The sequence below is a fragment of the Vicugna pacos genome, chromosome 18 (genome assembly GCF_048564905.1).
Source record: "Vicugna pacos chromosome 18, VicPac4, whole genome shotgun sequence".
NCBI classification, from domain to species: Eukaryota; Metazoa; Chordata; class Mammalia; order Artiodactyla; family Camelidae; genus Vicugna; species Vicugna pacos.
In genome coordinates, this window is record NC_133004.1 from 27,472,366 (window position 1) to 27,484,471 (window position 12,106).

Sequence of the window (12,106 nt, forward strand, 5' to 3'; positions counted from 1 at the left end):
TTATCTCTCTCTGACTTACTCATTCCATAGGATAATCTCTGGGTCCATCCATGTTGCTGCAAATGGTATTGTTTCATTCTTTTTATGGCTGAGTAGTATTCCATTTTATACACACACACACACACACACACACACACACACATATATATATATATATATATATATATATATATATATATATACCACAACTTCTTTATCCAGTCATCTGTTGATGGACATTCAGTTTGCTTCCATGTCTTGGCTACTGTAAATCGTGCTGCCACAAACACTGGGGTGCATGTATCTTTTCAAATTAGATTTTTTGTCTTCTTCAGATACATGCCCAGGAGTAGGATTGCTGGATCAGATAGTAAGTTTATTTTTAGTTTTTTAAGGAACCTCCATACTGTCCTTCATAGTGTCTGCACCAATTTACATTCCCACCAACAGTATAGAGGGTTCCTTTTTCTCCACACCCTCTCCAGCATTTATCATTTATGGACTTTTTAATGATGGCCCTTCTGACTGGCATGAGGTGATATCTCATTGTAGTTTTAATTAGAAATACAACAGATTTCTATATGTTAATCTCATATCCTGCTACTTGTTGAATTTGTTGATCAGTTCTAGTAAATTACTAGAAATTTAGGAGTCTTTAGGATTTACTATATATAGTAACTATAAATGTTATCATCTGCATATGATGACAATTTCATCTCTTCCCTTCTAATTTGGATCCCTTTTGTTTCTTTTTCTTATCTGATTGCTGTAGCTGAGACTTACAATACCATGCTGAATAGCAGCGGTGAGAGTGGGCATCCTTGTCTTGTTCCAGATTTTAGCTGGAAGGCTTTCAGATTTTCACTTCTAAGTGTGATGTTGTCTGTGGGCTTGTCATAAATAGCTTTAATTACGTTGAGATATGTTCCCTCTATATCCACTTGGTAAGAGTTATCATCGTGAATGGATGTTGAATTCCATCAAATGATTTTTCTGCATCTATTGAGGACACTGTGTCTTTTCTTTGGTTGATGTGGTGTATCACACTGATTGATTTGTGTATGCTGAGCAATCTTTATGATCCGGGGACTGCATCCCCTCTTTCAGTGAAATTTTCTTCCAGTGCTGACAGGGACTGAAAAGTAACAACAGCCCAGATTTTTAAATAGCAAAGACTAGCTTAGTGACAAGGTTTGTCCCATGTCATCTGCTGAGCTATTTATAGACAAGGCCTACAGCTTCTCACAGAGCTGATCTCTGGTCATCTTGGCCCAAGGACTCCAGCCTCTAATTCACCAGGATTTCTGAAGAACATACTGCTCTTTCCCAGGGGGAAACATTAATTACCACAAGTATAAATGTTAATTGCCCCAGTAGAAAATGACCTCAAATTTAGGGCAATCTTTATTTTCCAAGTAGAGGACATTTTTTCAATCACAAAAATTTAATCCATCGTAGGGAAACATTCTGTCCCTTGACCCCTGAGGAATGAAACAGTCAGTCCCTGCTTCCCTCAGCTTTCTGTTGCTGAAGCTGGAGTTAGATAATTAAAATTAATTAAAATTCAATTGTTCTCTTAGCAACCCCCTCACTGCTGTACAGCTTGCAATGTGACTTACCTAACAGTTCAAGAATCAGGAATTTGGGATCCTGACCATCTTTCCATCTCACATGACTAACAATCTTATTTGGAATAATGCACAATATGGCAGTTCCAGCTATCTATCAATTCTGATTTTCTTTCCTCTACTGGAAGAAGTTGTGTTTCTTAAAAAAAAGTCAAAAGAGAGTGGCTCTTTCTGTCTATTGCCCCTGGCAAGATTTGAAATACTCCCCTTTTGCATTTAATCTCTAGGATTATGTAGATGACTTGCTGATCTCAGAATTCAGAGTCCTCAATCAGAATTTGATTGGCTTCATATTCTAATGAAGAAATAAGCTTTCTGGAATATGTTTATTTGGTCCTCAGAAGCTTCATTCAGGAAAAGTCAAAGATCCCACATCAGGACACTTCTTCTAGTGAAGAGCCAGGGAAGCCAGGTCACACGCATTAAGACTCTCAAAAAGCCTTATGTCTTTGCTCATCTATGAACTGACCAATGGAATGCCCAGAAAGTAGCCACTTAGAGCCAAAGAGCTACAATGAGAAAGTTAGTTGAGAAGTAATACATCAAGAATTTGATTTTTATCTCCCCCAGGATTCTCTTCCAGCTGGCCCTGGGGAGAAACAATGATAAACCAGAAACTTCTGGGACATGGTTGTTGGAACGACACACCCCTTCTAATATTCTTCCATCACAGCATAGCCAAGTCCTGAGCAAGGAGGCAGCATGAAGCAGTGAAAAATGCATGGGATCTAGAGCCAGACAGACGTAGGCTCAAAACCTGGCTCTTCAGTGTGAAAGAGCTTGGCGATCTTGGGCAAGTTACTTAATCTCCCCGAACCTCTAGAGAAGGAGACAATCGTGTCCAACATAGGGACAAGCAAGACATCTAACGGCCTGGGTACAACCCAATGGCGAATAATAGACATTGGTTCTCTCATGTCTCCTTGCTTCCCGAAATTTCTGCCCATCTGTAGGCTAGTGGGGAAGCCCTGGGGTCCCAGTTCACCACTGACGAGCTGCAAGACTTTGAGCTAGTAACTCTGCTAAGCCTCCATTTCTGTACCACTAAAATGGAGGGGATAATACCTCCCACATAAAGTTGTTGTGAGACGTGCATTTTAAATATATCAAGAGCCTTTAAGACATAAAAGTGGCCCAAGCCTCTTTCAGCCTCTGAGAGACCATGATGTTAGCCCATGTGAACAGATTAGGAAAGAAGCAATTGAAGTTCAGGGACAGTTAGGGCAAAATAATAGGGAAAAAAATACAAGGGAGCTTAACCACATGACTAAAGGTCTAGGTTAAAGAGTCCCACTGCCTGTGTTCAAGCCCAGGCTCCACAATTTTAGTCGCCATCTGAATTGGAAGACGTTATTTACTTCCTCTAGATCATGGTTTCTGTAGCTGTAATATGAGGACAATAGTAATGACTTACTTTACGGGGCTGCTCTGAAATACCTGGCTTGTAGCAAGTGCTCCATTAATATAACTGTCGTCGTCATCATACCATGTGGCTCTCAAGAAAGGAAAGCTAGGTTGTAGGCAAGAATGAAATGCCTTTTATTTTCTGTGCTGAGACCGATGCCATCAGTTATCCAGCTGGCACAGAGCGGCTACTCCTCGGTTTATCCAGTGCTTCTGGGGCCTGTCTGTTGGGAGTTCGATGGATAGGACATAGTTGGTGGAGTGGCCTGTGGTGGAGAGGACGCCTCTCCGGGCACTTGTTTTATAGACTGGACACACATAAATGTTCTGATGCAGAAACATTGCACTTTCCCCAGGTTTCAGCCAAATGATGGGCAGTGGATCGTAGAGGATCTTGGGGAGGGACTCGCCAATCTGCATCTTTTTCCTGTCCCAACGGGCACCTCCTAAGAAGAGTCCTTTTATGTAGGCCCCATCTTCTGCGTTACGCTCCATGACCGTTTCTTGGGGGGTTACCTGGAAGACAAGAAGCTGTGAGTTCCATTACTTCCCTTTTTCCTAAATGGGGGGAAAAGTGTAACCTAGCTTTACTGTCTGCCTTTCCCAGGATGCATCTCCCAAGACACTGGGGTGTCTCTGTTAACATTCCTGCCTGCTATACACAGGCCAGGTCTGATTTCTAGTCAGCATGTTGCCCTTTCAGATGACAGGCAAAGAGACTGCACTACAGGAGGAGCCAGGAGGCCACATTAACTGTAACTAGCTTAGTGGCCTTGCACAATCTTTCTCCCTTTTTGAACCTGGGTCTATAAAAGCGAGGGGCTAGATTTAGATGCATCCTCGTAAAGCACTTCTCTAGGGGGGAGAAGTAAAGCCTTGACTTGTAGTTTTTGTCAATTTCTATGGTTTAAAGGCTCCCACCAAGGTCAATTTCAGGCTATCAACAAACCACCAGCTCCACTGGCTCTGGTGAGTTAGTATGAGCCAGCTCCAGCACACCACTGTTCAGATTCAGAAATGATAAACTGCTTCTGGTAAATGCAGAAAATGGTCCAGGTGTAGGACAAGAGAGGGTGGGGATTATGGTGAGCAGAGAGCACAGCTCCATATAAAATCATTCAAATTCTAATATTTTTGTTATTGTTAATGGAATGTTTTTCCTATTTCTATTTCTAAGTATTTATCACTAGGATAGGAAAAGGCTTTTGATTTCTGTGTCTTTAACCAGTATCTAGTCATCTTACAAATTCTGTTAATTCTAATAGGTGTGTTTTTGGATTCTCTTAGGATTTCTAGGTACATAATCTTTCAACATCAAAAGAAGATGGTTTTTTCTTTCTTTCAGTGTTTATTCCAGTTACTTTGTTTTCTTATTGCATTAATTTTGGCTTAACATTGTCTTCAAAGGCCAGTCAAGTTAAGTTCATTCATAAACTAAATTAAGACTAGGGCAATCAGTTTGTGACCACTGGACTAGATGATCACAAAGGATCTTTCCATAGAATTTAAAATTCTGCAGTGTTCTGTAACAGTCATCTTACTCCCTTCTCTCCATATATGAACTGGGTGATACTTGACAATTGGCCATTCCTTTGACTTTAGCAAAGAACTACATAAGACCATTAATGTCGTTCCAAAGGAAGAGTCCATCATATTGAACGGATAATGTGGAAGGTGCTTTCATTTTTATTCATATGATGGTGGCAGAATTTTCTTCTGTAAAGATTCCTTTTTATATATGCAGAGACAAAGCCTTGGGAATCCTCTGAATCTATCAGGAATAATTTTTGAAGCTACTTTAAGTCATGCTAAATACTTCATTTGTACCATGTTGGAAGCATTTCGGCCTTAACACATCCAAACACTTGGACTCATAAGAAAATGGACAACACTGCTGTCTCTAGTTGGTCCCTTGAGCTAATGTAACCCCAAGCACCCCTACCTCAAACTCAAATCCGATGTGGTCAATGGGGATGGTGTATTTCCGGGCATAATTCTGAGAGACACCTGTCAAAAATGACTGTGTGAAGTAGAATCCGGAGATCCAAAAGACCACAGGAGGCCCATTGTCAATCCATTCCTGGAGAGCCACAGAAATAAAAATGCAAAGTCAATAATACATCAAAGACAGTTCAAAGGCAGGTAGTACCAATAAGTCCCATAAAGAAATATGTTTTTTCCTCATTTTTCTTGAAACAGGCAGCCCTCTCAGATTAGCTTATATTTTCCCACTTTGAAATCAAAGTACAAAGAAATATATTTCTACTTGAAGAAAAGCACAAGTGCAAATGGGTGTCAGGGATGTAGTAAAGAGTGGTAGGGACTACTGCGGTAGAGAATATGTGTCTAAACTGAGCGACAGCCACTCATCTGCAGCAATAGTTGCCGTGCAGAAATGCAGGCCCATTGTTTCAGGTCTTCCTTTTTTTTTTTTTTTTTTTTGCAGGACGAGTATCTGTATCTTGATGTGTAACAATCCAATGTTTATAGGCTAGCTCAAAAAGTTTTAAATTACCAAGCAGCCAAACCAAATCTGTTAGCCAAATGTGGCCCATGAACCACAATGTGTGACATTTATTCTAGTTCCTAATCCTGCCTCTACAGGCTGTAATCTTTTCAAGGCTTTTGAAAAGTCTTCCCTCTTGCCCTCAACCCTGGTAAGACTGTTTCCAGGAGGTGCTCAACCCAGGATGCCGTCTGGCTGCCTGCCCTACTCCCTCCGCCTCTAACCTGTCGTTTCAGAATATCCTCTCCACCTGAATGAGATTGGCAGGTGCCCAGTTACTCTCATTCCCAGGTACCTGGAAGAAGGCCAGGCGGGCCAGCAGGTCAGCCACATAGCCTCCCAGAGGCTTCAGAGATGGGTAGGACTTGGCCATCCACATGGCTGGCACTTTACCCATCAGCATGCTACTGAAGACATCTTCCAGCTCTGAGGACATCAGGACCTGCCCTTTAATGGCTCGGCCAAGATCAATGAGGCTTCTGCGAACCACTTTGGTCAGTCTGCAAGAACAAAGGCGCAGACTCAGCCTGGCTCTCCAGTGACCTCGTTCTACCCCAAGTACGCTGTCCCCAAGTCTCCTTTTACTTTTCCTCCCTTTAAAAAGTCAGATAATGAACACACATTCAGGATAGAAGAATTATAAAGAGAAAAAATTTAAAAACACCCATTATCTCACCACCTAAGGATAACTTTGATGTGTATCTTTCTAGATTTTTCTATATGCAAACACGATTCACTTTTTAATGGGATAATTCTACATAATTTTTTATAATTTGTTTTTCTCTTAGTGTATAGGGAACATCTTTCCAATTCAACAGACACCTAACTAAAATCTTCCTTGTTAATGATTGCAAGGTGTTACATTTTATTTACCTATCCTTCTGTTGCTAAAATGTATTACTTCTAGATTGCTGTCACTGTAAGCAGCATTACTAGGGGCATCCATCTATATCAATCTTTGTGGAAATTTATAATGATTTTCTTACTAAAAGTAAAATTTCTGGATCAAAGGGTAATGCAGTTTTAAGATTTCTGATCTATATTGCCGAAACTGTTCTTTTTATAGACTATAAGGTGCATGCACACCTGAGAAGATGCAGCCGAAGGGCAGCCTGGGAGATGCCAAGATCACCTGCCTCTCTCTCTGGCGTCTGTTATGAGGCCTTGCCAAGCCTACAGGGAATTCACCTCAGAGTGCCAAAGAATCTGCTACCAGAGCAAGCTTGTCATATCCAAAGATTTATGGAATCCCGGCCAAATGGACATGAGAATGATCAAATGTAAGAAAGGGATTCCTGGATGTGTAACCACTAAACATTTATATTAAGAGGAATTTAAGGTTTAAACGTATTATTGGCGTGTGTGGACTCCTTGGCTGAGGAGTCAAGGGCAAAACTATCCTCCAAGCGATTATACCACAGACCTTTAACCATTACACCTAAAGACCTACTTGTAAAAGTTTTCTTTCTATTCTTGCAACTACGAGCTCTGCTAGTTTCAAGATTTTTAGTATTCATGGAAGGAATGTTTGCCCCAGAAGACACAATAGTGGCTCCTCTGAATGGGAGCTGTCATTCTCAACTGTGATTTGGGGCCTCTCATACCAAAGGGTGAACAGGCTAAAGAAAAGGTAGTGGGGAGGAATGTCACAGCATTGCTCGAGGTATTGCTGAGCATTACTGGAATATAAGATTGCTGTTACCCTGTTCTCTTATATTACAATGGCCAGTGGTAAAGGCTAGTGAAGGCCACTGCAGTGACCTTAGAGGAGAATGACTGGCAAAAGAGGAAAACCTAATGGGAGGTATCTGGGTGAATAAGGATTACACCAAGGTATCCGACCCAAGTAACCAGCATCCTTGACTCACGCCTCACACTCTGCTTGGTCCCTCATCAGGTCAACTGCCTACTGACTCCAGGGAGTAATCCTAAGACTGAGGAAGCCAAGAAGTTCTTAGATGGCATTCCTCCAGGTCCCTGGTCCTTCAGAGTCAGGGCCGCCCCAAAACTGAGTAATGACCAATGAGCCAAAACGGAGACGGCAGCATTTAGAGTATCTGGAGCAGTAAGAACCTTGAACTTGGAGGCAGAAGTGATGAGTTTCCTCATCTGACCTAGATGGTGTTTGGGAACACTTTCAGTTTTGATTATTTAGACATCAAATCAAGGTGATCCCATTGGTCTCTAAGCTCTAGTACCTGGAGGAGAAGTGAGAAGGGAATAGCAGGCCAGAGACCCTTAGCCCCATGACCATCCTTTCTTATCTCTGTAGTGGAGGCCATGGGATGAACTGCTCCCCACCCCTTTCTACATTTACCCTCATTTCACATACTGGCTAAGTGCATGGGCTATGGAATTAGACACCCTGGGTTCAAACTCAGTTCTCCCAGTGAATGACTCAGTTTTCTCATCTGTAAAATAGTGGTAGAGGGATTACTAACTGTGCATAATTTAAAAGACTATTGTGTGGTTTGAATGCAAAAACATGAATGGTGCTTAGAGCTACATTCGACACTGAAGGCTCAGTAAAAGTGGCCTGAATGATTACTTTTACTATTAGCCTGAGCTTGGTATTGGTTTTAACCCCACTTTACAGATGTCGCATGAATGAATGAGAGAGAATGAATAGAAGGAATGATTTAATTCTGGGCCAACACGTGCTGGAATGGCCCTATGTATGGCCCTTCCTACAGGTAGGACAATCCAGCTTCTTCTGCCCAGCAACCCTTATCAAGTGTCCATTCCAGTTACTGCCCGTTAGAGCCTGCGCCTCACAGTCTAATTCCCAGGATCCAAGAAAAACCATACAGCTCACCTGTTGAATCTGATGAGCTCTTGCCTTAGGACAGTGTGCATAGATTCCTCATAGACCACAGGGTACAACTTCACGACCAATTCCAGGTCAAAGTCATTGGGAAGCTTGGCGAGTATGTCCTGGGCTAGCTCCTCAACCACTTCCTTAAAGCGCAAACAGCAGAGAGGTGAATGAGAAATAAGGGCTGTGGGCTGTGGCTTTGTTTGGGTAAAACTGAAGCAGTGAGCGTTTGTCTTTTTAACATAGTCTGTAGGACCGGACTTGGAACTCTCTCCTACAAAAGCCAGTTCTGCCTTGATGGGGAGGAGGACGCCCATGCCCCCTTAGGCAGGACATTGCTTCTTGGCCAGAAAGTTTCACTGAGCTGAACACCTGAAGCAAGGGCCTGAGGGCCAGGTGGGGACTTCCTGCTCAGCCAGGTAGCCTCAGGGCAGTGCTGAACCCTGCAGAACTCCTCCTGTCTCCAAGGTCACCCCTGGGAGACAGTCTCCTGAAGCTCTCATAGCTGGCCCCTCTGGACCAGCTCCTGATGCAGATGGGACTTTGCTCAGTGCCAGTGACTTGTACACCTGGGAAGGTAGTAGGCCTGAGTAAGAACAGCACACAGCAGTGAGTTTAGCCAAGTAGTGAGGGGACAGGCCTAGAGGAAGAGTAAGAAAAGGAGGAGGAGGACCCGGGGGTGGGAGAGACAGCTCTGCCACCCTGTGGCTCTAGGAGGCTGGAATGTACTTCTTTCCCTCCTCCCACTGTGAGGGGAATTTCCATCCCTAAGTTGAGACAAACAAACCAGGTTGCTTAACTTCATACATATTACCACTTATAGCATTATGAACCAAATCAAGAAACCAAACACAATTGTCCCTTGGCATCCACTAGGGATTGATTCCAGGACAAAAATCCAGATGCTCAAGTCCCTCATATAAAACGGTGTAATGTTTGCATATAACCTACCCACATCTCTCCCTCCCCCCAATCATTTTTAGGTTACTTATAATACCTAATACAATGTAATTACTATGTAAAATTGCTGTAAATACAGTGTGAAAAAATATGTGGAAGTGGGGCAAATGCAAGTTTTGATTTTCGGAACTTTCTGCAATTTTTTTCCTGCATGTTTTCAATCCTTGGTTTAATTCAAGGATGTGGAACCTGTGGACATGGAAAGTCAACTGTACACAAGATCCAGTTGACTATCCAGTAGCTCAGAAGGTGGAGAAGGGAAAGAAGGATGGGAGAGGATAGGGTAGAGTCAGGAGGCGGTGATTATGGGTCTGGCTCTGCCTCTAGGTTTATGGATGCCTTGAAGTGGGACACTTCTTGCCAGGTTCGTTTGCCCTCATCAATAGACCAAGGAGAAGGGACTGAATCAGCCCTTCACAGTATGGAATGAACATAAGAGGGACCCAAAATGATTCCAGGCATTTCCAGGACATGGAGCAAATGATGTTGAATCATGTGGTGAGAAAGTCACTCTCCAGTCAAGTTTTGGCCCTCTTTGTCTCTTCATTCCCCTCAAGGAGGAAGTTGCAGGTCAGGGTTAATTAAATGCTCTATAACACATGATGATATTCCCCTTTCCCAAGAAGCCAGCGCTGCCAGCAACACGTAGAAGAATTAATAATGTTTAGCTTTCATTTTCTTCCTGTGGTTGTCATGACTGTATGGAAAAAGGTACTGGATTTCTGCTTATTGTCCTGACGTGTGTGTGTGTGTGTGTGTGTGTTTTAATAAATGTTCTTAAGCAAAAGAGATTTAGTTTTAAATATTACATTAATGGAAGATAGATGATCTGTGGGTATAGCAGCGGATCATGAAGGTTACACAGGACTAGCCGATGTTTTGGAAACACGGGTGGTCTTCCAGCTGGGTGTTTAAAGGACTCTCAGCAGTAAGACCAGAGCACCCACGCCCTCCCTCAGGGGTCTGCCAGGCCTCCGCTTTTCTTTTTTTTTTTTTTTTTTTCTTTTTCAGTCACCACCCACAATCCTGCACGCCCACTAGATAGGAAATGGAATTCAAGCCTGGTTACCTGAGGGGACTTGCCGCTCCCCCCCGCCTGCCTAGGGAGGGTCAGCAGCACCCCTTGAAACAGCTGGTTGGTTTCCTGGTTGTCTTTGCTGATGTCGGCATTCTCGTGGAGGCCAAACACTTCCGGGTGGGCTGTGATAGGGAGGCTCCTGAGATAATCGATATAGGACTGGGGAGGAAATCTTCAGCTGACACAAGTTCAGGTTCCTGGAGGCCCCACAGACCACCCGGGGCTTGGCCAGACCAGGCCCAAGCAGGAATCCCACTGTACTGGTGGCACGGGCCACACGCACCCCCCGCCCTGCCCCGCCGCCCCTGCAAGCTCTCCCTCATGCGGCTCTCTGGGGGATGAGTATGAGCATGAAGGTAGCTGGGCTGAGTATCTCCTCTCCCACCTCTGGCTTCCTCCCTGCTCCCCTAGCAACCGTGGCAGTGGAGACAAAACCGGGGTTGGCTCCTGGGGTTGAATCCTGGCTTTGGATCCTAGCTCCATCTCAAACTAACTGTGTAACCTTAAGCGTGAAAACCCTGAAAGCAACCCCCTCCCTTTTTTTCCTTCTGCAAATGGGAAGATAAATGAGGTTATGAAGGAATAAGCCCTTGGCATACAACAGTTGCTCGATAAAAGGAAACCCTTTTCATCCTTCCTTCAGACTTACGGTTTTCTTCTTCCCTTTATTGTTTTCCCATCCAGGTTTTCTGTCCCTCCCTTTGCCAGCTTCCAAAGCTTTGTTTTCAAAGAGCAGTTTCTGGCCTGTTCACTACCAAGGCTTCGTCTTAACTATCTCTCCCTCTTCCCCCGAGATGGACCCCGTATTTTGAAAGACCTGGTCTACAAATGCCCAGCATTCATTGAACAGTAATAATGTAGGATTTTGGAAGATTGGAAATAGCTTATGGACCTGATTCAGGAAGCCCAAGCTATCCCTGGGCCCTCCCTGGCTCCATGGAGACTGCCCAGCTCCTCTGGGGCACAGACGGACCTCTCCCTCCCCTGCCCCTCACCTGGTAGGAGCCATGAGGAGGGATGTAGTAAGTGTCTCCAGGAGCAAGATGGTAATGGTCCTGCTCGACTTCCTTACAGTAGAATGTGGATAGAAGGGACAGCAGGAGCCTCCTGTCTTTGTCATCCGTCACTCTCCCTCCGTAATTACATTCCCCTGGGGACAACCAATAGAGGAGTAAGTTGAGCCCATAAGAAACGTGGTCATTGACCCAAAACAGAGGATTCTTTCAGCCAAGGAGCTCTGCTGAGATACAGGGTTGCTGAAACCATACTCGGCTTGGGAGGAGACCAGGTCTTTCTGGTATTATGGTTGCTACAAACATAATACATGTTCATCATATTAGAAATTAGAAAATAGCGATAAACTGAAAGAAAAGCAATACAATCACCAATAATTCCCACGAAAGTAACTGTTACCCTTTGTGGCATCTTTTAGACATTTGTCTGGATGTTTGTGTATGTGTGTGTGTCTGTGTGTGTGTACATATATGTGAAAGGCATTACAGAAATGTGGTTCAGGGTGAGAACTTTGTCAAGAGATAATACTGGGTTCTAATTCTAGCCAATTTCTGGGCTCCAACTTTTGCCACTCACTATCAGCTTCTCATCTGTCAAGAGGCAAAAATGACTCTATATCCGTCTTACATGGCTGTGGTTAATAATGCTTTATAAAGCATTTAGCACAATGCTTAGCATACAGAAAGCATTCAATTAATTGCAAACATGTATTTTAGAAAACT

The 12,106-nt window shown here is 43.5% G+C and overlaps 1 protein-coding gene across 4 annotated transcripts in view; it reads right to left on the reverse strand.

The window, feature by feature from the left end:
* Positions 1 to 3,122: 3,122 nt before the first annotated feature.
* Positions 3,123 to 12,106, reverse strand: part of DNAH3 (dynein axonemal heavy chain 3) — a 150,092-nt gene continuing 141,108 nt past the window's right edge. For all 4 annotated transcript variants that reach the window (XM_072942725.1, XM_072942724.1, XM_072942726.1 and 1 more), the window contains 6 exons: positions 11,366 to 11,520; positions 10,362 to 10,529; positions 8,333 to 8,475; positions 5,813 to 6,017; positions 4,954 to 5,091; positions 3,123 to 3,527 (listed from right to left, as the gene is read on the reverse strand). In XM_072942725.1, coding sequence (XP_072798826.1) covers positions 3,174 to 3,527; positions 4,954 to 5,091; positions 5,813 to 6,017; positions 8,333 to 8,475; positions 10,362 to 10,529; positions 11,366 to 11,520 — 1,163 coding nt within the window. In that variant the 3' untranslated portion in view covers positions 3,123 to 3,173. The remainder of the gene's footprint in view (positions 3,528 to 4,953; positions 5,092 to 5,812; positions 6,018 to 8,332; positions 8,476 to 10,361; positions 10,530 to 11,365; positions 11,521 to 12,106) is intronic.